The sequence below is a fragment of the Dreissena polymorpha genome, chromosome 8, assembly GCF_020536995.1.
Source record: "Dreissena polymorpha isolate Duluth1 chromosome 8, UMN_Dpol_1.0, whole genome shotgun sequence".
Lineage (NCBI taxonomy): Eukaryota > Metazoa > Mollusca > Bivalvia > Myida > Dreissenidae > Dreissena > Dreissena polymorpha.
Window position 1 is genome coordinate 26,405,431 of NC_068362.1, and position 27,461 is coordinate 26,432,891.

The 27,461-nt window shown below is 35.2% G+C and overlaps 2 protein-coding genes across 4 annotated transcripts in view; one reads left to right on the forward strand and one right to left on the reverse strand.

Annotated features, from left to right (window-relative positions):
- The window catches only part of LOC127841506 (FHF complex subunit HOOK interacting protein 2A-like), a 57,571-nt gene extending 45,135 nt beyond the window's left edge, over positions 1 to 12,436 (reverse strand). The window contains exon 1 of one of the 3 annotated variants that reach the window (XM_052370378.1): positions 11,936 to 12,436. In XM_052370378.1, the coding sequence (XP_052226338.1) occupies positions 11,936 to 11,980 (45 nt within the window). In that variant the 5' untranslated portion in view covers positions 11,981 to 12,436. Of the gene's footprint in view, positions 1 to 3,562; positions 3,609 to 11,935 lie in introns of those variants that run through there. The other 2 variants (XM_052370375.1, XM_052370376.1) reach the window with 2 other exon arrangements.
- Positions 12,437 to 17,089: 4,653 nt separating this feature from the next.
- LOC127841070 (aminoacyl tRNA synthase complex-interacting multifunctional protein 2-like) lies at positions 17,090 to 26,742 on the forward strand. Its single transcript, XM_052369609.1, has 4 exons — positions 17,090 to 17,292; positions 19,095 to 19,316; positions 22,207 to 22,438; positions 26,193 to 26,742. The coding sequence occupies exons 1-4, from the start codon at positions 17,188 to 17,190 to the stop codon at positions 26,585 to 26,587; spliced, it is 954 nt and encodes a 317-aa protein (XP_052225569.1). The 5' UTR covers positions 17,090 to 17,187; the 3' UTR covers positions 26,588 to 26,742.
- Positions 26,743 to 27,461: the final 719 nt, after the last annotated feature.

Below are 27,461 nucleotides of genomic sequence, written 5' to 3' on the forward strand. Positions count from 1 at the left end.
TATCGCAGGATCCAGAAAAGTGTGACAGACTGACGGACAGACGGACCGACGGACACACAGAGCGAAAACCATAAGTCCCCTCCGGTGAAACCGGTAGGGTACAATAAAGGTTTACCTGAACTAATACAACTGTTATAATGCATCTTACGTGATATCAGATTATTGGTTGTTTTTAACAAGTGTGTCTTTTTTAGCTTTTGTCATTGTATTGGTACAACATTTCATGCCAATCAACAAACACCTTAATGAAGCAATATGTATCACTTTTTAAACAAAATTCCTTTATAACAGTGTTGTTTATTGTTGATTTGATTTGACAAAATGGTTTTGCTCTGACCCACAATTGCATTGGTATTCTATAACCACCTGGTTACGCCAATTATGCAACAATTCCTAGGTAACACCAAATTAGCATAAAAAGGCAATGCAGACCTCCATGATCATTCTGTACTGCATTCCTTCTTTATAAACAAGAGCTGACAGAAGACGCTTGACTTTTCCAGTGCTTGACAGTTTAACATAAGCCATCATGTGGAAGTTGTTCATATTCAATAAGGTCAAGGTAATATAGTCATATTCTAACTAGAAGAGGACCATAATTGAAACATATTGATTGCTTATGTTTTAGAGGAGTGGTACATTATAGACGATTCTGAGTTCAGGTATTTTCATTACAATCTATTGAACATTTGTAAAGACATAAAATAAACTAATAAGATTATATTTAAAGTTTGATAGAAAAAGCTTGTGTGGGATGGTTGGACGGTCTTTCAAAAATAAAATAATACAAGAGCTGTCTCCATAGGATGACATACGCCCCAGATAAACGCTTTGATAGAAGTTATGAGCATTTTTCGAAACCTGAACGCGGACCTTCAGTTCAAGGTCAAGGTCAAAGGGGTCAAAATTTGTGTGCGTATGGAAAGGCCTTGTCCATATACACATGCATACCAAATACATGTATGAAGGTTACATCTGAAGCAACATAGAAGTTATGAGCATTTTTCGAAACCTAAACGCAAAGTGTGATGGGCAGACAGACAGGCCGACGGACAGACGGAAAGTGCGATCACCATATGCCCTCCTTCCATAAAAAAGGGGGAAAAAAAATTTTTTTTTGGGGGGGGGGGATTCTGGGGTGGGGCGTGGGGGATGGTTTGGGTCGAGTCCATTGTGGTATGTCAGGTAAGTGTTGTTTTGTCAAAGTATGAATCAAATCTGATTCTAAATATGATAGTAAGAAAGTATTTCAAGTTTGGAAGCAATAGCCTTGATACTTTAGAAGTAAAAAGCATCTAAACACAAAATTTAGCATGTCAAAAAACGGCCATAATTCCGTCAAAATGCCAACCAGAGTTATGAAACTTGTCCTGTACAGTCCCCTTATGATAGTTAGCGAGTGTTCCAAGTCTGAAAGCAATAGCTATGATACTTCGGGAGTAAAATGGACCAAAACACAAAACTTAACCAAATTTTGAATTTTCTAAGTATAAAAGGGGCCATAATTCTGTCAAAATGCCAGTCAGAGTTACATAACTTTGCCTGCACAGTCCCCTTATAATACCGGGAGTTAGTAAGTTTTGCAAGTACATTTGTATGAAAGCAAACACTTTGATACTTTAGGAATAAAGTGGACCTAAACACAAAACTTAACCAAATTTTCAATTTTTAAGTATAAAAAGGGGCATAACTTTAAAAATAATGCTGACAGAGTTATGCACCTTGACCTACACAATTGTCTTGTTGCCATAAAGAAGTATTCCAAGTTTGAGTTAATTATCTTTGATAGTGTTAAAGTTATTTGAGTTTATAAAAAACTTTAACCAACGCCGATGCCGGGGCGAGTAGAATAGCTCTCATTGTTCTTCGAAAAGTCGAGCTTAAAAGCTCCAAAATCCTTATTTTGGACACAGGTGGGCACAACTGAAAATTGATTATTCTAGTTTGTATTTCCATATTCCTTTCAAATTAAGCTCTTTTGAAGGTACATATTATTTGGATAGTTTCTTTTCATAGTTTAATATAGCATATATACAACAATTAAATGTGATTGTTTGCTGGAAATTCGTACAAAACAGCTTCAATGCCACAATAACAATAGTTTACTTTCATTTTAGATAATAAACTACCTACATTTCAAACATGTGATTTGATTGGTTAGTTCTCCACAGCAGTAAACAGCTAGCCAATCACGTTTCATGTAACTTTACTTTACAAATTGCATACACATGCATGAAGATTGTAGATAATATAAACAATTTAATATTTTGGTTGTTTTTACACATATGCAGTTACATGCCATCATAAAAGTTGTCTACTTTGATTCATAAATTGTCTTTTAGAATTAGCTCAACTTCTCAGTATTATTAAATTATGGAACAAAATGTGTCGAATCGGTTGTGCACACATCTGTCCAAGTTCGTAAATTTGACATTTTTCATGAACTTCCCTTTCAAACAAAACTATTTACACATTTACTAGTATAAAGATATTTATATTCTGAAAGATAAATGTCTTGGCTGTTATTATACAGTTTATTTGGTGCAATTATTGCTTTTGGAAGCGAATATTTTGCTTTTGTTCAGACCATGGTGTTGTTCAGAAAATTTGACAGTTGTATCCCTTGTAAACTGTTATAGCATGTAAAGTATTTTCCTTTAAAGCGGGTATATACGATCTTGTCAAATATTTATTTATTAATATCAAATGTGTAAAAACCTATTATACATATATTTCAATATAAACTAAAATAAAAGTTAAGAAGAACATGTGTCGAAAAATGCTAAATAAGCCAGATATTTAATTCTGAAATCGAAAAAGGCTGTACAGTCGAATTCGCCAGCATGTATATCATGCATGTACGACGTGAATCTTAATTTAGTTTAACGGTTCATTTGAAATTCCTGCAGCGATATCGATTCATACGACACACGAACACTTACTAAAAAGACGAATGCATTGGTTATTGTAGGAAAATAATTACGAATTATCTTCGTCACAATCGGCTCGGGGCGCTAATTTGTATTTGCTGTATTTTATGAAATTCGTCTTAAATGTATCATTTTTCTTGCATATTGTGTGTTATTATAACATATTTGTATCAATATTTTACAATTCAGCACATATAAAAATCGTATATACCCGCTTTAAGATCCCTGTGGTTGCATGAGCTACAGTCAGGTCGTCAGTTCCAAAAAATTGCCAGTTCCGCAACAAATTACATTTCATTCAACACAGAAAAAAAGTCTGAACACTTTTGATTGAACAAATTGTACAGCCATACACCTTAATATTTGATGATTATTTAACAAACCGGAAGAAAATAGACAAATGTAAACAATCTGAATTCTCGAAACGCTCGCAGACATATTTTCGAATGGTGGCAAAATCTTGTCTGGGCGATTGGTCATCAGAAATTAGGACACGTTTTCTTCTATAATGGATTGTCCATGGTAAGCAATCTTGGTATTGATTTGAAGGTAATTTATCGGGAAATAAGAAAACAATAAGGTTTATACATTTTCAGTTAAACTGTGAATTTAGAGTCACGAAAATGACTCACTGCCACAGGTGTCAGTTCCGAAACAGACATGAAGTAAACCAGGGGTAATCTCAAACGAATTTCTTCCTGTCAAACATTGTTAAGTGATATTGTGCATTTTATTATTGGCTTTTACACATGGCCTTGGATAAAATGCTATTATTTTTAATGCTTACTGCTTAAAAATAATGTAATTGTATTTGGTCCCAACCAGCATTTTTTATATTGTATTATTGAATAGGAAACATGTTGTTGCTACTATGAAAACACGTGAGTAGAACTTACTAGAAGCAACAGGAGATTCAAAAATGTATGTCACCATTTATAAATGAGCATCTTACTATTTATTACTTTATACTATTTGAAAATATAATTCAAGTTTATCTTATATTACTTTATAATGCTTGAAGCTACATTGCAAGTTTATTTTTAAACATACTAGTATATAAAAACATGTATCACACCCCATACAGGGTAATAACAACATAATGTTTACCCGAGAATGGTTATGTTAACCTAACCCACTTTTATCAACCTGTATGGGTGTTGTATTTATTTTATTTTACTGAACAAAGAAAACACAACAACTTAATAAGAGAAAAACTATTGCTTGTTTATTCATTTACTTAGCACTCTGGCTCATACATTTCTGAATGCACGGACGTTTAAAAGGCAGGTTCTGGTTTGGACTCATAGACAAAGGAAACAAGAAACCGTCAGAGACACTCTTGATGCTCCCCAAAGTTTTTTTTTGTCACAATATTGCACTATATATTCAGATAAAAGGAAACGTCTTGAGGGGCATAACTTTGGACAAAATTATACGATGGATGGTTTAGCAACTTAAAAATTTCGAAGGGCCATAACTCTCTAAGTAAATCATCTAACCAGAACCCACTTATAACATGCCCATCTCCTCAAGCGGTAGTTAAGCTTCCCATAAAGCAGGGTTTTTTTACCTAATATAACAGACGCCGAATATCGGCGTCTTCCCCAAGCAATCTAGGCTACTTTTTTCCCCTTTCCGGACCGAAAAATTCCCCAAGCGAAAGTTTTTTCCCTCCATAAAACAGTTCAAAACGATTGAATTTTACAACAAATTTGCTTGAAATCGTACAAAACACCGTTTGGTACCCGTCAAATTATGGTTCCCAACCCGTACACGCCGTTCTGTACTGTATAAATGTTACGACAATTATTACCTCCCTTGGCCGATATACGATAACTGTCAACTCGCTTTACGTTAAATGTCACCAAAAAAGGCAAAATGTCGCATAACTAGCGAAATTACCGGAAAAAGCCCCCAAAAAATTGCGAATAATGCAGTAATTTCAGCTTTCTTCACAAAAGTAAGTTCACTGCAGCAGTCTGTTCCTGAACGGTCTGAAACTGTCACAGCCAGTCCCTTTCAAGGTCAACTCAGTCTGGCACAGCCGGCCACAGTTAGTCCCTGTCATGAAGTGATCACTTTGACAAAGTCAGTCATAGTCTGTCCCAGCCAAGATGATCAAGGGAAATGCCTCTTTGAAATTATGTAATAACATGTAAATTAACCACAAATATTGATGTATGAAGAAAATAACGGTCTTTTTTGTACTTTTAACCCAATTAATAGTAAAAGTAAGACCCTTAAAATTTTTCCCCTATTAAGGAAAAAACGCCCGCGATTTTTCCCCAAAAGTGGAAAATCACGCGTGAAATTTCCCCAAAAGTGGAAAATCGCGCGTGAAATTTCCCCAACCTAAGGGCTAAAGGCCCCTTCCCCTACAACCCAAAAAAAACCCTGTAAAGCTTCATTGAAGTCCAGTCAGTAGTTGGGGAGAAATAGCCCAGACAAGAATTGCACTATATGTAGTTTATAGAAAATTTCAAAGGGCCATAACTCTGTGAAATATCATCCAACCATAACTGGCTGATAATATGCACATCTCCTGTTGGTAGTGAAGCTTCCCATAAAGTTTTATTGAATTCCCGTGATAAGTTTCTGAGAAATAGCTTGGACAAGAATTGCACTTATGTACAATGGAAAATTTCAAAGGGCCATAACTCTGTGAAAAATCATCCGACCATAACCGGCTGATAATATGCACATCTCTTGTTGGTAGTAAAGCTTCCCATCAAGTTTCATTGAATTCCAGTAATAAGTTGCAGAGAAATAGCTCGGACAAGAATTGCACTTTATGTACAATGGAAAATTTCAAAGGGCCATAACTCTGAGAAAAATCATCCGACCAGAACCGGCTGATAATATGCACATCTCTTCTTGGTAGTGAAGCTTCCCATAAAGTTTCATTGAATTCCGGTCTTTAGTTGCTGAGAAATAGCCCGGACAAGAGTTGCACTATATGTACAGTTAATGGAAAATTTCAAAGGGCCATAACTCTGTGAAAAATCATCCGACCAGAACGGCAGAACCCGCTGATAATATGCACGTCTCCTCTTCGTAGTGAAGCTTCCCATAAAGTTTAATTGAATTCCGGCAGGGCTCGAAATTAACACTCGCAAAATGCGAGTGAAAAATACCGAATGCGAGTTCAGTTTTAAGCCACTAGAATTTTTTTGCAAGTAAAGAAAAAGTGAAAAAATATTGCTAAATGCGTTCGATGTCGTGATCGCTAAACCGTATATCAATTTATAGAACGTGTGAATACCCGTATGCGGAAGCGAGCACCTTGTATGTAGACTGGTATACTTACAGTGTAGACTGGTTTACTTATAGTACAGATACACGGATGGTGTTGGACGTGAAACAGTCGACAATACACATGTGTTCATTGAACTTGAACAAACATGGCGTCAAATAGAAAAATAACTATAAACGCTTAGTTTCTTTTTGCCCAAAGACGGAAATAACAATACGAAAGATAAAGAAATTGTCGCATAATTGGTGTATTTCATGTATATTCCTTGTTCGGTGTAACTGAATACATAATATCTGTCTTCATGAAGAAATGCATGAATGGGCATCATATGTCATCGTCAAATTAGACAAGAAAAATGCACCAACAAATTGCCCATGGCTGGGTTCACTAATTAGTTATGTCTATGGTAAGCACATGCAGCACTGTTAATTTGTGTATATTTTCATGTTAAATGACAGGTGAACTTTCATATATGCAGTTAAACAAACGTGGTCTCGCTTAATTATTGGCATATATATGCACAAGATATGTAAGTCACACATAAAGCCATCCCGTATCAGGTAATTCAACTCATGTTAAAGTCAATCATCCAGACAGCCGTCACCCAATTTATTTGTCCATTATTGTATAAATTGGCATCTGCGTTGTATGAAGAGGAGAGCTAGTTTGACAATCGAGTAGAGTAGTCACGCTTTCTTGACGTGGTGGCCATGTCGGCCACCGCGATGTAAAATTGTACTTCATGAACATTGGAAGCGTTGTGTTAGAAATTATTTAACAGAAATAAATCTCGATCAAAACAGAAATGAACTTTAGTTGTTACTGTGTATTATCAAGGAACGATGAGTAATTACGCTACACAGTAACATTTAATGGTGCGCAGTGACAGGATCAACACAGGATCAACGGAAGTGCCACTTCTTTCACGGGCCAACGGAGAAAAAAAACACAGATGGAAAAAACGGTCAGTGTTTTCATAAATTATGGCAACCAGGGGTTTATTTCAAATTTTATCAAGTAAGAAATAAAAAGTAAAAGGCGTCATGACAACGAAATTTTTAAAAAATGTTTTAAAGAATTCTACGTAGTCAGATGTTAAAAATAATAATGATGATAATCAATTATGTACGAACAAATTTTGCAAATATCAAAATCATGCCAATTTTGCAGTTATCGGTACATTTTTATAAATAGTGGCGAATTGAGAATAAAAAGAGATATTTGAGTTTTACATTATTTTTATGAGTTATGGAAATCATTAAATTAAAGGTGTACACACAGAGAGTATTTAAAGAATTTTTATATATTTTTGGTATTGTTAGAATAAAGGATTATGTACGGACTTATGGTTTTTTGCATACCAATACATTTTAAATTGTTAGAATGTTTGTAAATTTTCATTAAATTAAAATGTACGAGAAAAATAAGAGTATTCAAAACAGTTTTGTTTATAATTTTAATTAAGAAAATTTGTGGATGATTTTATTTATTAATATAATAAAAAAACTTGAAGAAGGAACAAATAGAAAAAATATTCAATGAATTTACCTAGTATTTTACATTGGCAGAATTAAGAATTTAGGAATTTAGATTATTTAAGACAGTTTTGTTTATTATTTTAATAATGAAAATAAGGCGGGTTTTGTTTATTAGAATGATAAAGAAAATTAAAGAGGACGAATAAATAAAATTATTGGAAAATTTAAAAATAGTTTCAGAATTGTAAAAGAAAGAAATAGGAAATAAGAACAGTAATGGTAATTGCGAATATGAATAGGGCAGACACTTAAAAAAAATATTATGTAAATATGTATATACGTCATTGTGTTGATTGCAAATATATGTAGGATATCGGTAATATTGAAGGTCTTGAGTAATTTTAAGTAAGAATTTAATGCGATCTGACGCGTATAGCGCAGTTAAAATATAACGATATGTACGCATTAAAAATATAATTGTTTAAGGGTTACAATTATATTTTATGAGCACGGCTGACTGATCAGCGTTCGGACATACCGAGCCCGAGGTTCTGATAACCTTAGCGTCCTCATGAGTTAGAGAATTTATCCCTGTGCCATCGAAGCAAATTACGCTATGGACAGAAGATGCGATGTCGCATAAGAATTATTTGAGTAGTTCGATTAGGAGCAAAGACCTGAATTTTGAAGTATACCGATACGTGTTCTTATATTATGAATGCATATATATAAAAGTCTGCCTTGTCATATTTGCGCATTTTTACAAGTGCACAGGTCACACATGTCAATAAATCTATGCACAACGGCAAAACTTTAGTAGTAAAGATGAGGTTTATGAAATCATGATATGAACAGTTACGTCTATCATTACCCATTACTCTAGGGCAATAAAGTGGCGCGCGCCTGTCAAAAATTTACTGGCTGCACATGCGTAAAATGACAAAATACCAAATAGTCGGAATAGTAATCATACGATGCATAAGGCGGTACACAAGTCATATTAAGTAAATGGCTTGCCAGATGTCAAACTGTCATGTACTTATCCGAAGTATGTTTTGAGGAATTGACTAATATTTTTTCGTTGTAAAGAATTTATTTTTTTTAATAAGATATCACAGTAAGTTGTCATGACCATATTTAACAATAACTAAGGGGATATTTATAAATGTTTGCCATGATTTTGAACAACTGATACTTGTATCACCACGACGCAGATAAAAATATCGAGATTTGAAGACAACGCCGAAGAAGAGCGACTTCGCGAGACAACGCCTTCCACAATGAATAGAAGAAACAAACAACATAATTAGAATGGAACATCACGGCGTTTACTCCCAAAGTGAATACCTGGTTCTATCGCTAAAAGAAGACCAACGCCAGAAGATTTCGAAGGACAACAAGTGACGCAACACTGGACACAATACTTGTGACGTTTAACACTATAGAGTAGATGCAGCCGTTCAACTGTTTGACGTGCGTAGATAACGCATTTGGAATGATACTTCTGAGGCCTAAGACATCAAGGAGAACACTGCTATAGTTAATACCTCGTGAACATTATGGCCAATAGAAGATCTTAATGTCCCAAGAGAAATGAAGACGCTGGAACCAAGAACAAAAGTACAATCAACAACAACAGAAACAACAATGCAATCACAAAGTTTTAACAGACGTCACAATTGATAAGCAACGCGGTACGCATTAACACCATATCCAGAGACAACATCACGATGGATTCAACAACAGAAACAACGACGTGATGACGGCTGGTTCAGCGACAAAAACAACAGAAACCACGATGACATATCCAGCCTCGATGTGAACCTTGATATGCAGATTAGTGCAACCGACCACGTGCGATTTGCCTACACAGCTTGGCGATAGATAGAGCTTCTTCACGACAGCAATGGTAGATAACATCACCCATGAATCAACATAGACAGAAAACAACAAACCAAGACATCTACTTGACAGCAACAGGTACATATTCAACCTGGGCAATACCTACTTCGAATGGACAGCACAGGAGGTCACAAGTCAAACAACGCCTGTAGTGTTACGTGGACAATCGATCAACGTCATTTAACATTGATGCATGATATTGTAAGACACTTGTCATTCAGGATTTGATCTTTCTAAAGATTTTAAATCATAAAATATAAAATCTTTCTTTAATGAAAATGAGGTGTGTCGCATAATTGGTGTATTTCATGTATATTCCTTGTTCGGTGTAACTGAATACATAATATCTGTCTTCATGAAGAAATGCATAAATGGGCATCATATGTCATCGTCAAATTAGACGAGAACAAGGGACAAAATTGTCACAAAACCAGGGTTTTCATTGTGAAAAAAAATCTGATAAAGGGAGACAACTCAAACTGAACTTTTGAAATGAACAAAGAAAATTAACCCCCTTTGTAAGTTTGTTTTAAAATAAATCTATTTTTAGTCGTGGCGACCTTGACATTGGAGATATGCACATGAATTTATTTTTTTTGACCTTTGACCATGAAGGATGACCTTGACCTTTCACCACTAAAAATGTGCAGCTTCATAAGATACACATCCATGGTAAATATCAAGTTGCTATCTTCAATATTGCAAAAGTTATGAGCAACGTTAAAGTTTTCGGACGGACACACGGACGGACGGACGGACGGTCAAAATTTGTGTGCGTATGGAAAGGCGTTGTCCATATACACATGCATACCAAATATGAAGGTTATATCTCAAGGGACATAGAAGTTAAGAGCATTTTTCGAAACCTAAACGCAGATTTTGAAACCTAAACGCAGACCCCTACTTCAAGGTCAAGGTCACAGGGGTCAAAATTGTTGTGCGTATGGAAAGGCCTTGTCCATATACACATGCATACCAAATATGAAGGTTATATCTCAAGGGACATTTATGGCCATTTTTGACCTTTGAACTCAAAGTGTGACCTTGACCTTGGAGATATCGACGTAATTATTTTGCGCGACACACCGTCCAATGATGGTGAACAAATGTGCCAAATGATTTTAAAATCTGACAATGAACGACATAGTTATGGCTCGGTCAAGCTCATTTATGGCCATTTTTGACCTTTGAACTCAAAGTGTGACCTTGACCTTGGAGATATCGACGTAATTATTTCGCGCGACACACCGTCCAATGATGGTGAACAAATGTGCCAAATGATTTTAAAATCTGACAATGAACGACATAGTTATGGCCCGGACAAGCTTGTTCCGCCAGCCCGCCAGCCAGCCAGCCAGCCAGCCCGCCCGCATTCGCCAATCTAATAACCAGTTTTTTCCTTCGGAAAACCTGGTTAAAAATGCTCCAACAAATTACCCATGGCTGGGTTCACTAATTAGCTATGTCTATGGTAAGCACATGCAGCACTGTTAATTTGTGTATATTTTCATGTTAAATGACAGGTGAACTTTCATATATGCAGTTAAACAAACGTGGTCTCGCTTAATTATTGGCATATATATGCACAAGATATGTAAGTCACACATAAAGCCATCCCATATCAGGTAATTCAACTCATGTTAAAGTCAATCATCCAGACAGCCGTCACCCAATTTATTTGTCCATTATTGTATAAATTGGCATCTGCGTTGTATGAGGGGGTCCTAAGTTTGACAATCGAGTAGAGTAGTCACGCTTTCTTGACGTGGTGGCCATGTCGGCCACCGCGATGTAAAATTGTACTTCATGAACATTGGAAGCGTTGTGTTAGAAATTATTTAACAGAAATAAATCTCGATAAAAACAGAAATGAACTTTAGTTGTTACTGTGTATTATCAAGGAACAATGTGTAATTACGTGACAAAATGTTAACCGTTGAATTAGAAAAAAAAGGAAATTAAATCCTTCTACAAAAACAATAAAAATGTGGGGAAAAGAACTATATATAAAACTAAAATTTGCAAGAATGTTTTTGATTTTGCGAGTTGACATTAAAGCTGCTCGCAATGTTTTGCGAGTAGAAAAAAGTTAAATTCGAGCCCTGTCCTGTCATTAGTTGCTGAGAAATAGCCCGCACAAAAATTGTGCACGGACGGACACACGGACAGACCGACGAAGCGGCGACTATATGCCCCCCCTAAAAAAAAATTGGGGGTAGCATACAAAATGTAGGCCAATTTAATAAAATCTGATCATAAAAATTATAAATTGTTTGATCGTATTTTTGTTTTGTTGTAAAAATTGCGATTCGTTATTAAAATTTAATTTAAATGACTTTGTCTACGCAACAAACCAAAGTAAAAAGCAATACCGCATCAACCGCATGTTGTATAATACTCGTGAACTTCGAAAACATAGCTGGCTAAATTATTTTGCAATGAATATTTAAATTATCATTATTTGCGAAAACAGGAAATACGTCCAGATTATTGTTGTTATTGTTCTTGTTGTTGTTGTTGTTGTATCGATTCAGGTCAGTCCGGTCTTGTAAGCCGTCTTTGGCCGGTTATCAGTTAACGTTTCTGGAGAAACATTATAAAAGGGTTTCGTTTTAAAATTAAAACAATATGGGGGAACAACAAATAATTTTGTGTAACTTACGTCCCAATATATACGATTTTTATCGATATAACGTTTGTGTTCCTTTGTACTCTCTTACATTTTTTAAGAACATTCAAACGGGTATTTTCCGTTTTACAATATAAACGTTACGACCACGCGTTTTGTTAATGTGTGGATGTTTTCTGTATAATACATCGATGCAATAAGGATCGAGTCCCTATATATATGCAAATCGCTTGAAATGTCAATTGTAAGAAAAATACGGGCAAACTGATAACAATATTTATTCAGAGTTTATTCAGAGTTGATGTGGTCGATCTTTTGAAATATCCTAAGGACCAAACTTTGAAATTTTATATTAACGACAACACATTCAATACCTTATATTAAGACAAATCTAACCATAAAACTACATTTTCAGATGGAGCATTTCAATCAACATTTTTATGCTTTGTGACAATGATCCGGAGGATACTATGCTTTGTCAGCATGAAATCAAGTATAAATGGACAACGATTGGATATACTTGCAGAAACAGCGTGGACAATGCTAAAACTGACAGGCGTAGGGAAGCTTATTCTGAAAGTGTTTCATCTTTTTTGTCAGTTAAAATAATTGTTATAATATTATTTTTCAACATTGTTGTTGTTTTTATTAAATGATCATTTGTTCATGTTAAGTTTGTAAATCACGTCATTCTCTTTGGATTAATAATTAAATTTAAATATATATTTAAGTGTTATCATACGTGAATTCATATAAATTAACACGACTTTTAACATAGAACACGTCTTGTAGACGGTTTTATAAGGTGAGCATGAATATATAATTTTGTCTATTAAATTGTAGTGATTCCCTCCATATTACCAATGAAGAAACATGCGACGGGAATCAATACGTATAATATATATATATCGTATATATATATATATATATATATATATATATATATATATATATATATACTATATATATATATATATATATATATATATATATACTATCTACTCTATCTATACTATATATCTATATATCTCTCTCTCTCTCTATCTAGATATATATATATATCGTCTATATATATATATCGTATATATCTATATATATATATATATATATATATCTATATATATATATATCTATCTATATATCTATCTCTATATCTATATATATATCTATATATATATATATATATACGATATATTTATATATACAATGAAAATTGGCATGATGAGATGTGGACGTTACTCATTGACCATATTCGATAGAACTATCCGATATTTTTAACAGTTTTAAGATTTTCGTTCGTATTTTGAAATAAAATTGGATGGGTGAGTGGATTTCTTTTTAAATAATTCATACTTTGACATTATTGAAACAAGTCATTTACACGCAATATGTCTCCACATCATGTAGAGTAAACTTGACTCTCGCTATGTCGAAGACATATACAGATTGGGTAAAATTAATTGTGTGTAACCCTTAATCGTTATAACGACTGGTATTCTCACCTTGTTGCAGGCGAAGAACATACTTATATTTCCTATCCAATGAAACACGAAGCGACACACGATATTTTGCGCGATACTCAAAGCGACACGCGATATTTTGCGAAATACACAAAGCGACGCGCGCTAATGTACCACGAAATATCGCCCTTGTGTAGGACACACGATATTGTAATATGTAAAAAGGCGATATATCGTGGTAAATATCGAGTGTCGCTTCGTGTATCGCGCAAAAAATCGTGTGTCTATTCGTATTTCGAGCAAAATATCGTGTGTCGCTTTGAGTATCGCGCAAAATATCGAGTGTCGCTTCGTGCATCGCGTAACATGTCGTGTGTCGCCCTTTGAACGCGAGACACAATATTTTGCTTGGTACTCAAAGCGACACAGTATATTTTGCGCGACACACGATATGTTGCCGTATACTCAAAGCGACACACGCTATTTTGCGAAATACACGAAGCGACGCGCGAGAATGTATCGCCCTTGTGTAGGTAGCCCAAAAGGCGATATATCGTGGTAAATATCGTGTGTCGAGCAAAATATCGCGTGTCGCTTTGAGTATCGCGAAAATAATATGTGTCGCTTCGTGTATCGCGCAAAATATCGAGTGTCGCCCTTTGCACGCGAGAAACGATATTTTGCGCTATACTCAAAGCGACACACGATATTTTGCGCCATACACGAAGCGACACACGATATTTTGCGCGATACTCAAAGCGACACGCGATATTTACCGCGATATGTTGCCTTTTGGGCTACCTACACAAGGGCGATATTTCGTGGTACATTCTCGCGCGTCGCTTCGTGTATCGCGCAAAATATCTTTTGTTGCTTTGTGTGTCGCGCAAAATTTATTGTGTCGCTTTGAGTATCGCGCATAATATCGTGAGTCGCTTTGTGTGTCGCGCAAAATATCGTGTATCGCTTCGTGTGTCGTATGTCGCCCTTGATGAAAGAAGGGCTAGATTATAGATGGCACTATCTGGATTCCGTATCTGCGTGATAATTAAACGTTCAACTTGTTAATTTATTTGAATGTGTGAGTTCTATGCAGTTTTAACTATTTTCAGTCGTTCCGCGACAAATCACATATGAATTATCCATGGTCCTTAAATTCCAAATAGTATAATCTTGAAAGAAAGCCGCAACCGATATATATCGAAAGTTAGCTCGGAATAATAGTTTTGCCATAATTATCGCTATTTTAACAAAAGGATAGAAGGAAATCATATCGTACAACGCATGCCAAACACATTTGACAATCTCCTTCGAAGTACAGTGGAATCTCGAAATGTCGAAGTTCATAAACCATACAAATTATTTCGATATAAAAGATATTCGAGTAACCCGATTTATAAGACGTACACTTCTGACTAGTTATAACTAGATACAGGTGACAAACGATGCTGAAAGCTCTCCAGTAGGAAATTCCAACATTACTGTCAATCTTCATGTAGCTGTCTTTAAGTTTGTAAATTCATTCATGCGTTTCAATTAAGAAAAACATTGTATCTCAAATTTTAGAAGTGAATGAACATTTATGTTCTAAGTTTCCATTACTTCGATATATCCGACTTCGGCATAGCGAGAGTCAAGTGTACCGGTACTCTACATGATGTGGAGACATATTGCGTGTAAATGAATTGTTTCAATAATGTCAAAGTATGAATTATTTAAAACGAAATCCATTTACCCATCCCATTTTATTTCAAAATACGAACGAAAATCTTAAAACTGTTTTTGTGATCAAAATATCTGATAGTTCTATCGAATATGGTCAATGAATAACGTCCACATCTCATCATGCCAATTTTCATTGCCTCAGCCGATGGCTTGAGCATAATTTTATTTTCGCAGCCGATGTCATGACCATCTTATAAGTAGCCGCGGCCGCTGTCTTGAGCCGTTTTTCCAACCCCACTCGAATTTAAACGTTTATAAAATGTTGTGTGTTCATGTGGGATGCTGTAATTTGGAATAACCGAAGAGAAATTATTAAATATTTCAATAAAATGTTGTTCATATTTATATTTGGTGTGATAAGGAAACAATTGTTCAGAGAAACAAACACGTTTGCAACTATTATTTTTTTACGACTTTAATTTAAATATACCAGATCAGCCCTTTATAATTTACAAATGAATATGATATTCTCTTCAATGTACTCAAATTCCTTTTTCAATTGATGGATCATTGTAAATTACCCACTGGTGTCTGTTTAATGCACAGTAACACTTTGGATATTTTCAGTATAGTAATTTATCATTTTGTTTGCTTTGCAAATGACATTGGAATTGTTATTTTCTAGGGAAAGGGGGAGGGAGGGGTGGAGGGAGGGATGGACGGACGCTATTTTGACGCTTAAGCTCCAAAAGGGACCTTGATCTTAAACACAAAAGGCTGGTTTTTACACGAGCTTTATCATCTGCTATTCATTACTCACTGCCAAAGTATTTTATTAATTTCTAACGTACTTTAGAGCTTATGCTGGGATTCTAACTATGCACACACATTTTCGCAATATAAAAATGAGCCAAAAATGTAAAACATTGAGCATGGGGAAACGGAACGTACTAAAAATGGGAGTAGTGTGCCAAATGAAACTCAATTTTCTCTATGCTCACACACATTTTAATCTAGACACGATTAGACGTTTGAACTCTATGTATGCCGACTAATAATAATTATATGTGTTATTTTACTTGCTCCTTAAATGTGATGCTATGTGGTTAATTGTGCCATAAATAAATTACCGAATTGTATATTGAGGGTTTACTTTCCTGATGGTGCCGCCGAAGTTTCAAAGTATGTGTATTTTTTTAACGTTGAGAGGATCATTCATGTCATATTTCATAAAATTGCCCTGGTGGAATATGTCAGTGTACAACACTGTGCACGGACGACTGGAATTTGCCGGTAATGAAGGTTCACCTCAAACAGGTGAGCTAAAAATGAATGCCTTTACTGTCTAATCAATCAAATATTGTCGATAAAAGAATCCGACGGGCAGCAGTCATAAATAGCAAACATATTCGCTCGGCTAAGCCTGTTGAAAACATGGAAATACAAGAAAATTTAAGATAGACAACACCTTTTACTCTATAAATTTAAATGTCAATGAGAGAATTGCCATAGTACCGCCTTGCACGAGACCAACATGCAATCGAAGGAGCAAATCTGATGCACCAGTTATAAAGAATATTGTGAATTTTATATTCGACAGAAACAAATGTATCGACAAAAACTGGTTACAAACTTATTTAGTCCCTGAAATGCATGCACTAGCAAGCGAAAAGAAGATGCAAACACATATTAAATAAAGTCGCCAACACCAACGACTAAATAAGATGTTCATTACCATCCCGTTTTGGGTCCGATTCGTCCGGCACCACTACTATTACTGATAAAGCGTTAATTAGGCTACATCGATTTATACAGCGTGTACAGCATTTGTTTGTGGTTTTAATACGGACTTCCTTGTCATCAAACAAATATGTATCATGTAAAGCCGTACTACGAGTCAGGGGGTAAAGTTGATTTTCCCAACATCATGTATGCTGTGAGGCATTATCACGAGCCCAGCCCATCAAACGTTCAGGTAGTGTATCCGAAAAAGTATAAAATCCGGGAACTAATTTAGTTTTGACATATAATCGGGATACGACTATAATTCATATCCGCGGACATGACTGACAGCGTTCAATTTTTCTATATTTTGATAACAGACATTATGTATGTTTTATTTGTGTATCAAAATATTGCAGAAAAATGTTCATCAATGTTGCGTTTATTCATTTCTCCAATTACCTTGAGTCGAGCATGACCCAAAGTCGATCGTGTGTAGTGTATGTCATTTGCGGGTGTGTATGGAACTATCAGCTTTGCGTGGTTAAACACGCTGTAAATTAACAATTTTGACATTGGTTGAACGGGATTGAAATAAATCTTTAAAGGTACATCATTTACTGCGGCATTGTTTGAATTTATTCAGAAATTATTTAAGTTGTTTCCTTAACCGCTCGACTCAAGGTAATTGGAGGATCACAGGAGTTTGACATTCTATCCATTGAGCTAATGTAATGGCTAAATAAAAAAAATATAAAAACCAATATAGTATATAGTCTATATACTATATAGGGGTTTATTTGTTTATTTTTTAGCTATTAGATTATCTTTATGGATAGAATTTCAAACTCCTGTGTTTATATATATATATAGATTCATTATTGTGTTTTTTGTTGTTGTTGAGTTGTGGTTCCCTTTTGAGTCATGGTTACAGGGATAGCGTGAAGAACTTGATAAATATTTGCTGATAATGCAGTTCGTTCCAGTTAAAAGTTGTATCCTATGCGAACATTATTTTCTCCTTTATTTAGTGTTCCTAAGTAGCACTATGAGTATATTCCATGCTACAACGTCTGTTGGCATTTTTTCCAAAGAAAGTAACCTTCCCTGCAATGTCAGTTTTAAAAGTATTTGGAGCATGCAAATACTGAAATTTAGAACAGCCTATCAAAATCCACCACTCAACAAGAATTTTACTTTCAAGATGGCTGTATGACACTATCAAGATATTCAATTATTTTGATCTTTACAGACAAAAAACATTTGGGAAAAAAGCATCAAATATAAAAACCAACGGTTAATAATTTTGTTTATAATGATTAATGGTCATATGTTTTTTTATCTATATGAAAATTACCCATGACCAGTCAAATCCAATCTAGGCAAATTTATACAGGACAGTAGGTCCTGTAAAATGGGAAAAAATACAGAACCTCCTCTTGTTTTACAGGACCTACGGGCTACAGCATATAATAGTAAAATAACTTGGTTTTATTGCTGGGATCAAGGTGTTTATGATATAAAATGATAAATGATTAAAAGTTATTAATGTCAATGTCACACATTTGTACTTGACGTTTAATAATTATACACGCCATGCATGGTACTAGTCTTGTTTAGTTAATACATAAAAAAAAAAGTCCACCAGGAATCGCTCCTTCGTAATATCTTAAGAACATTTCCCAAAACGAAAGTAGCCTATACTTGTTTATCTAATCTATGCTTAGCGCACATGTCAGATAGGAGTCTGGTCAATCTGTCTAAACCAATGATTTATGTGGTACAGCTGATTTGCAGATTCAGGCACAGTGGCACCCTAGTGCGTAAAGGTTATTGGGAATTGTCTGATACTTAAATCTTGCCTCCTCAATGTAAAAAAGCTGCAGACCCCACTGTGTGTGAGGCTAGTATCTACTTAACAACAAAACAATATTAAACCATACAGTTCAGCTAATGTAAATGTTAGGGACATATTCAATGATGGCTTATTTAATGCTCTTTAAACCATTACTTAATAATAGTCACACAAAACTGATGTAACCCATTCCACATCAGGGACATGATTTCTCCAGCCTGGATCCAGTCTCTGCCCTCGAGGCCAGGCAGGAAAGCATCCTTGCAAGGCTGGGTCAGCTTCAGCAAACCCTCACCAGGTTGAAGGCCCAGTATGCAGTAACCACGACAACTACTGTGACAGCTGCACCACCACAGAAACAAGCTGCTAGCGCATCTTTCAGTGTTAGGCAGACATCTATAGCAGCTTTAAAGAGTCCTCTAGTAAGTTATATTTATACACCCAAGGTGTGAAGAAGCACTAACCTTTTTTTTTGACTGCCTTTAAATAAATCTTTTTTAGCTCACCTGAGCACAATGTGCACATGGTGAGCTTTTGTGATGGCCTTTTGTCCGTTGTACTTGTGCGTCTTGCGTTGTCAACATTTGCCTTGTTAACACTCTAGAGGCCACATTTATTGTCTGATTTTTATGAAACTTGGTCAGAAGATTCGTCCCAATGATATCTTTGACGAGTTCGAAAATGATTCCGGTTTTGAAAAACATTTCCGCTAGGGGGTGGGGCCTTTTTCCGTATATGGCTATAGTAAAACCATGTTAACTGATAACACTTAAGAGGCCTTATTTATTGTCTGATCAACAAGAAACTCCAAATTATATCTTAGAAGAGTTCAAAAATGGTTCCAGTTGAAAATGCATTGCCACCAGGGGGAAGGGCATTTTTTCTTATATGGCTATAGTAAAACCTGGTTAACACAATAAAGGCCAAATCTTTTAACACTCTAGAGACCACATTTATTGTCCGATCTTCATGAAAGTTGGTTAGAACATACGTCCCAACCAGGGATATTTATTTTTCGGTTTTGTCGGTCCTAGACCGATTGGGGTCATGAAAAACCGATTAAAAATCCCAAACAGTCGGTCCGATTCTTTTGCTTAAATTCCCATGTCATTAATTGATAACACAGTGCACATGCTAACTCACCCTAAAAGGCCTAAGGACATTCTTATCTCTATAAGGTGTGATAAATCATTCGCTGCAGTCTCTAAACCAGTCAGGACCGGTTTATTGCACATCAGACCAAGAATTATGGGCGGACTTTATACACTGTTCAAAAGCACGCGCTGTAACTAAACAAAATATGCCGATACATTTTCCACTAGCGTAATAATCCAGTAATATAATTATGAATGAAAGTCGCAGATCTGATCGACAGAACAGCCGAAAGTTTTATGGGCGGAACTTCACATAAAATAGTACACAAGAAAAATAATACACATTGTATAAATCTTAAGTTAAAACAGTGTTAGAATAGAAATAATTCGTGTACTTTATAGTTTGTTGTTGAATAACCCACGACCCGAAATTAGATGTGTGGTTTGAAATCACTCGTGCTTCGCACTCATGATTTAATCCCTAGGCATCTAAACTATTGACCGTGGGTCATTTGACAACAAACTATAACGTACACAAATATTTCTTAATTATTTGGTTTTGTTATTGTCAGTAGCCAACCTACGCACAGACATTTGTTTGGTTCAGTGCATGTTTGTAAACATCGGTATCGACTTACACAGATTAATAATATTGACAACGATGACAAAAAGTCTGATAAAACAACACACAAAACATTTACAATGAAATAGCAAATGATAAAACCAGTTGAGAAAACTCGTATGTTCCGTTTAAACGTTTAAAAAAAATGCCTAAAAGAATTTTACTTGTACATTTATTATACCACCTTCATGAATGGCAAAATCAATGGTATATATTTTAACGTAATTTGTCATGATTTCGGACATAAATTTTCGTATACTTTTTCCCCATAAATATCCAGACCGATTGATGTTGCGGGAAAATATGATCCCTGGTCCCAACAACATCTTGGATGAGTTTGAAAATGATTCTGGTCTGTTGAAAAACATGGCCACCAGGAGGCGGGGCATTTTCCTTGTATGGCTTTATATGGCTATAGTAAAACCTTGTTAACACTCTAGAGGCTACAGTTGTTGTCCCATCTTCATGAAACTTGGTCAGAAGATTTGTCCCAGAAGGCAAGGCATTTTTCCTTATATGGCTATAGTAAAAACTTTTTAAAACTTGTTTACACTCTAAAAGACACATTTATTGTCCAATCTTAATAAAACCTGGTCAGAACATTTCTTCTAATGATATCATGAATGAGGGGGCAAGGCATTTTTTCATTTATGGCTTTTGAAAAAACGTGTTAATGCTCTTATAGTAACATTTATTGTCAAATCTACACAACACTTGGTCAGAACATTTGTTTAAATTATATCTTGGATCAGTTCGAAAATAGTTCCGGTCTGTGAAAAAACATGGCCACCAGGGGTAGGGGACATTATCCTAATATGGCACTCTAAAAGTTACATTTATAGTTCACTCATCATGAAACTTGGTCAGATCATTTGTTCTATGATATCTTGGGGCTGCACTGAGCAGGTCAGTTCCTTTTTATCTCAGGTGAGCGACTTTGGACCTTTCAGGCCCTCTTGTTTTTTTTTACCTTTACAAAATCTGTTTAACTTGATGCAATTATATTTTTTCAAACTTGTCAGTGTATACAGTAGATGAATTTCAATAGTTTGAAAACCAATGATCTCATTATTTTAAGGCTCAAACTTTCAAGCAGCCTACATTATACTTGCAGGATGCAGGCCTCAACATTAACCTAAAAACTACTTTACTTAGAAAATCTACTTGCCTTGAACTTAAAGCCACTTGCCCAAACATGAAATATCACATTAACTGTAAACCTCATGTTTTTAAATAAAGATCAAAATGATACACCACAAAACCTTTTTTTTTTAACATTTAACAAAATGATTACAGCAGTTAAAGTCTAAATTAAATGCTGTTTGTTTTTTTTGCACTTGCCCGGGCGGACAACTAGATTATAAAATAACTTGCCCGGACCCAACTTTTACTTGCCAGGGGCAATAGAACAACCGTTAATGTTGAGCCCTGGGATGTCGTAATCAACGTTAAGGAAATGTAACATGTTGTGTTTTATTTGAAGAAAAGGTGATTTTATCAAGACAAGTGCTTTGAGAATGTAAGAAATGCACCTTTAAAAAAAAATCATACTGTAACATTATTCTATGTTATTGATTAATTTATTCCATCATGTAGGCTTCCAGTTCTGGTATACACGACATGGTGATCAACGCAGACCCCAATGCTCCACCGCTCTCCCTGTTTGTTCTGTTTGAGATGCTCAAGCAGAGGTACTCTGTGCTCGCCACCTCGTATGTACACTCGTCAGTGAGCGATGTGAACCCGCGCCTTACAGAGATGGTTGTATGTGGGTCGCAGACTGCACGTGGTAACCACCAGGTTGCCCTGTCGCTGGTCTGGAAAAAAGGTTGGGATTTACGTCTTAGCTTTTTATGCCCCCGGATCGAATGATCGGGGGCATATTGTTTTTTGCCCGTCTGTCTGTCATTCTGTCCCAAAACTTTAACTTTGGTTAAAGTTTTGCGATAACTTTTGCAATATAGACGATAGCAACTTGATACTGTATTTTGCATGCATGTGTATGTCATGAAGCTGCACATTTTAAGTGGTGAAAGGTCAAGGTCATCATTCAAGGTCTAAAGTCAAAAAATACAATCCAAGGGAAGTAGAAAGCTTTAAAGGGAGATATTTTCTAAATCTGCCAAATGATATATTGAAATATTATTTCAAAGCGGCGCAATAGGGGGCATTGTGTTTCTGACAAACACATCTCTTGTCTTTATTTAAAATGCCCATCCAAATGGCTTAGGGATAGGCATCATTCTGTGCGTGCATGTTTCTGTCTGACATGCCCCTCTGTAGGGAACTCCTCCTGAATTTGCTAGCTTTTTTCATCAAACTACCATACCGAATAATTATCTTATTAAAATTTTATAAGATATACAGTTCATTATGTCCAGGTTGTGGTTAAAATAACATATACAAGCTCCTTTGGGCAATTCCTTCTACATTTTGTGTTAGATTTTTGTCAAACTGTTTAAGATTAATTATCTTAAAGTGCATGTTGCCAAGGTTTTGCAATTTCGTTATAAGGAGTTTATTTCCCTTTGTAATTTTTTTTTATATAAAAGCTTGATTCTGTGCATCAGTTCATGCTGTTGCAAATTCTTATTGTACCCTTTCCACAACAATACACTAGTTGCCAGGCATGCACTGTCTGTTACAGATTCCTTCTTTAATTTGACAGCCCTACAGTTATAGCCATACTTTGAGCCTGTATCCTTGGAAGTCTCAGTACTTAGTGTCTTTGTAAGATTTTTTATCATTAATTTAAGATCCAAATATGAAAAAGTATAATGGTCTGTGACCCATCACCATATTCACTACACTATTGCTGCTCATTGATTGGTTAGCTGTTTTGCAACTAATGGTTTGAATTCTGTCTTTTTAGCTTGGCGTTTTCGGAGATAACCCGAGGTATTGTCATAGCCAGCTTGCCGCCTGACGTCCGCCGTCTGCGTCGTGCTAAAACCTTAACATTGGCTCTAAAATCAAAGTGTTTCCACCTACAACTTTGATACTTCATATGTAGATGCACCTTGATGAGCTGTACACGCCACACCCATTTTGGGGTCACTGGGTCAAAGGTCAAGGTCACTGTGACCTCAAAAAAAAATAATTAATTCTGACAAGCTTTCATTTATTCAAAACTGCACTCGTAGCCTAGCGTGGCACCCGTTATGCAGTGCTCTTGTTTAAACTGTGCAATTGATAAATTTTCAACATCATTCACCAGCATTTACTGAACGTGACCTTGTGGCGTAACTCGTAAACACGACACAATAACTCTGAACGGTGACACAATGATGAAATTCAAAACGTCTTTTATGAAGTTTTTTTCTTTGACATAAGTCTTTTATTAGCCTGGCTAAAATCCTTTAACCCTTTACCACTTGGATACTTATTTTTATGCATTTGTAGTCAGATAGAAAGTTATAATTAATTAAATACCTTTATTACTAAATTCAAGTTTGAAACATTTCCAAGCCTTAGATACTAATGAGCAGCAAACAGCATAAAACCTTAACAGACTGTGAGTTATTTGCAGGCTGTTCTGGTTTAATGCTGGTTGCAAAAGCCATTTTCACGTTGCTTCTTATTTGGTAAAGGGTTAAACATCATGGCACTTCTTCCTCCTTCTGAGCCAACCACATGAGAAATAGTGTATTCCGTGCAAGAGGTTGAACTATCTCTTATTATTGATATTTAACAACTTTTTAGTATACAATATTGTTTGCATGTGATAATCTAGAGGAATAAGGTATGTTCAAATGAAAACAGTGTTTTAAATTAGCATTAAAGCATTAAATAATGGAAACAACAACTACAATTCTGCATCATATGATAAATGTTCAAATACCACTAAAACCACAAATGTTTGAAAACCGGAATCTTTTAGTTTGTTACTTTAATTGCTATTGCATTCACAGTATACTAGAATTATAATTAAATGAATAATAATTAATTTCCTAAAAATGGTCTAAAATAGGTAGAGATGTATTTCAAAAAAAGAGAATAAAAGGCAAAGTCGCACTCGTGAAATTCAGTTAAGGAAACCAATACTGATATACTGTATATAACACTGGCGAACATTAATGAGGGACAGGTAAATCTATGATATAATGGCATCGAAATTAAAATAAAAAATAATACATGTATTACCGTAATAATTAATTTTAATGACAAATTGAGTGAATGTGGGATATTCATCAGAACAACACAAATATAATTGTATGAGGGGCAATGGAAAAAATGCAATTATCAGCTACATCCCTCATTGTTACCTAGCAACATATCATACTAATTCCAGATCAAGGTGATAAATGCATCTCAGAAATAAGTAGTTTTTCAGAGGTTATATATGTCCAATTAAGAACAAAACTTGACTGTATATGAATAAAACTCATAATGTGATGTAATAATCTATATAATAAACATTGACCATGTGTTTTTATGCAGGGCTATAGATAAATTTTGGGGTATATTGGGTAATTCACCCCCTGTTTTTGACAACAATATGGTTTTTGCAAATTCAATAGAGATTTAACAAAAATTTATACCCCCCCCTTTTGAGCTAAATTGGGTTTTTCAACCCCAGTTTTTTAACTCAATTGGGTAATTTAGGGAATGACGTATATGATTTAATAAAAATCTACAAAGGTTACTACATTATTTATACAAATGGAATTCAAAAAGGTACCTGTACATAACAACAAACAATTATGAATTTCTGATTCTCATTCATTTTTGCGTTGATTTAGACCGAGTTCATGAAAAGCTCTGCACAATTGATGAAGTCATGGTTGTTCAAAGCGATGCACCCTGTTTTCGGTTCATTTTGAGTTGAATACCTTAAAAATGAAAGTAGAAATCGGACTTCACCACTGCAACTCACATAAAGTTCATAAAGTTATGAAATTAATTCCAATTTAATGCTGTTTAAATAATAATATTTGTATGATGTTATTGAAGTTTCCAAATAATATAATTTTAAATATTATAATATTATTACATTAAAAGTGTCTTCTTTGTGTTCACAGTCAAAACTTATCCTCACAACCAATGTCGATTTCCCAGTCATTTATATATTATAACATTGAAACTGTCGTCACATTGATCACTTTTGTGTACCAATGACTGAATGTTTCAGTGGCTTTTACAGGTGGTTTTAACATTTTATCAATAAATTTAATTCCTTTTTTAAGTAAAAAAAATCTTGACTTTCTATCATGGACAACTTTGCAATGTTTTATTTATTATCGTAATTATTCATTAATAAATGGGAGGACCAATTATTTCCATCTATCATGAAAGGCTTATATATGCAACCTTGACGGTTTGTTGAGTTCAGCCTAATACTGTTACATTGTCCATTGATAGCATTCTGCTGACTTTAACATAGGCATTCTTTCGTTATTCGATACTGTCTTACCTATTTTAAATTCTTATAATAGAATTTCACTCGTTACGTCACAGCCTTTCTGAAAGAATTAATGTTTTAGTTTTTTAATACATACTTAGAAAAGTCATTGGATTTATTAAACTGAATATATATAAGTAAAAATTATGATTGTTTATTGTAAACAAATGTTCTGTTTTAGTGGAAAATGGCCCTGAACTCATGGTTTCACCAGCAAAGCAATCCGTAATAACAGGGGAGGTAAATATAGCGAGGTACATCAACAGACTGATCTCCCCTGGTTTTGACACCACAGATATCGTCAAGGCCACCACTGCTGACGAATGGCTGGATATGGCAGATCTGCAGTTAATAAATGGAAATTCAAAGCAAAGAAATGCCACCACTAAAAGCCTGAATACCAAATTGAAGAAATCTGATTGGGTGGTGGGTGATGAGTTTTCATTGGTCGATGCAGTGCTGTTTTCAGCTCTCGCCCAATCAGATCAAATATCATCGGCCCCTGAAAATGTACAGAAGTGGATGAAGCGGTGTACTGCACTGCCGGTGTTTGCGTCAGTTATGACATTGCTTTAAAGAATTAATAACACGGAAAATTAACAGAAGTACATTTCCTATGTGATTGTAAAGCAGGCAACTGAAATGTCTGAAAATGCTAAATTATTGATTCAGTTTTTTGCATGTACAGAAGTATGTCTGAGTGATGTAAAACTAATTCTTTTGAAAACAAATGGTTTTGTTGTTTATAGCCTAGCCTACATGGGCTTAAGGTTTCTATGTCTTTTATTTTTCTGTCTATCTCATTCAAACGCTAAATCTTCCATGAAATCACTTTCTTGAAACAGTTTACTATCATGAGACAATTTATTGCACTATTAAAAATGACTAGATGCCAATATATTCAAGGTTAAGGTTACACTTACATGGAGATCAAATATCCAAAATGGGCAAGCTTTCTAATTTCTGCACACATACTTATTTCTGAATGGATTGTGTATATCCCTTTTTGGTGCAATACTTTGTCCAGCATTGATTGATTACGTAGAAAACCGAGTGTCACATTTGTAATCCTTACCCAGGTTCAAGGATTTAAGTCAGGGTCAGTTAAAAGTGTCTAAAAATAGGAACTTCATTTACGACTGTATAATCATGTTTTCATAAAATGCGGTTAGTTTTTTAGCCGGATTTTTTTCGAAAAAATCTCGGCTTATAGATTGATGTTGTCGGGCGGGCGGGCGGGCGGGCGGGGTGGCGGGCGGGCGGCGTGCTCGAAAATGTTAAAGTTCTTATTTTATGGTATAACTTTGGTATGCTTGGACCTAGAGTCTTCAAACTTGACATGAAGGTTGGCCAGGATTAACAGATGACCACTGGTCATTTCAAGGTCATTCATTTGAAGGTCAAGGTCACTGTGACCTTCAATATAAAAAATGTTAAAGTTGTTATAACT

What these genes read in the sequence shown, in the direction of transcription:
- LOC127841070 (XM_052369609.1), top strand. Translation starts at nt 17,188, where the DNA reads ATGTATCATGTAAAGCCGTACTACGAGTCAGGGGGTAAAGTTGATTTT. An exon ending in CCAGCCCATCAAACGTTCAG is followed by an intron (nt 17,293 to 19,094) that starts GTAGTGTATCCG and finishes ATTCCACATCAG; the next exon opens with GGACATGATTTCTCCAGCCT. An exon ending in GTCGCTGGTCTGGAAAAAAG is followed by an intron (nt 22,439 to 26,192) that starts GTTGGGATTTAC and finishes GTTCTGTTTTAG; the next exon opens with TGGAAAATGGCCCTGAACTC.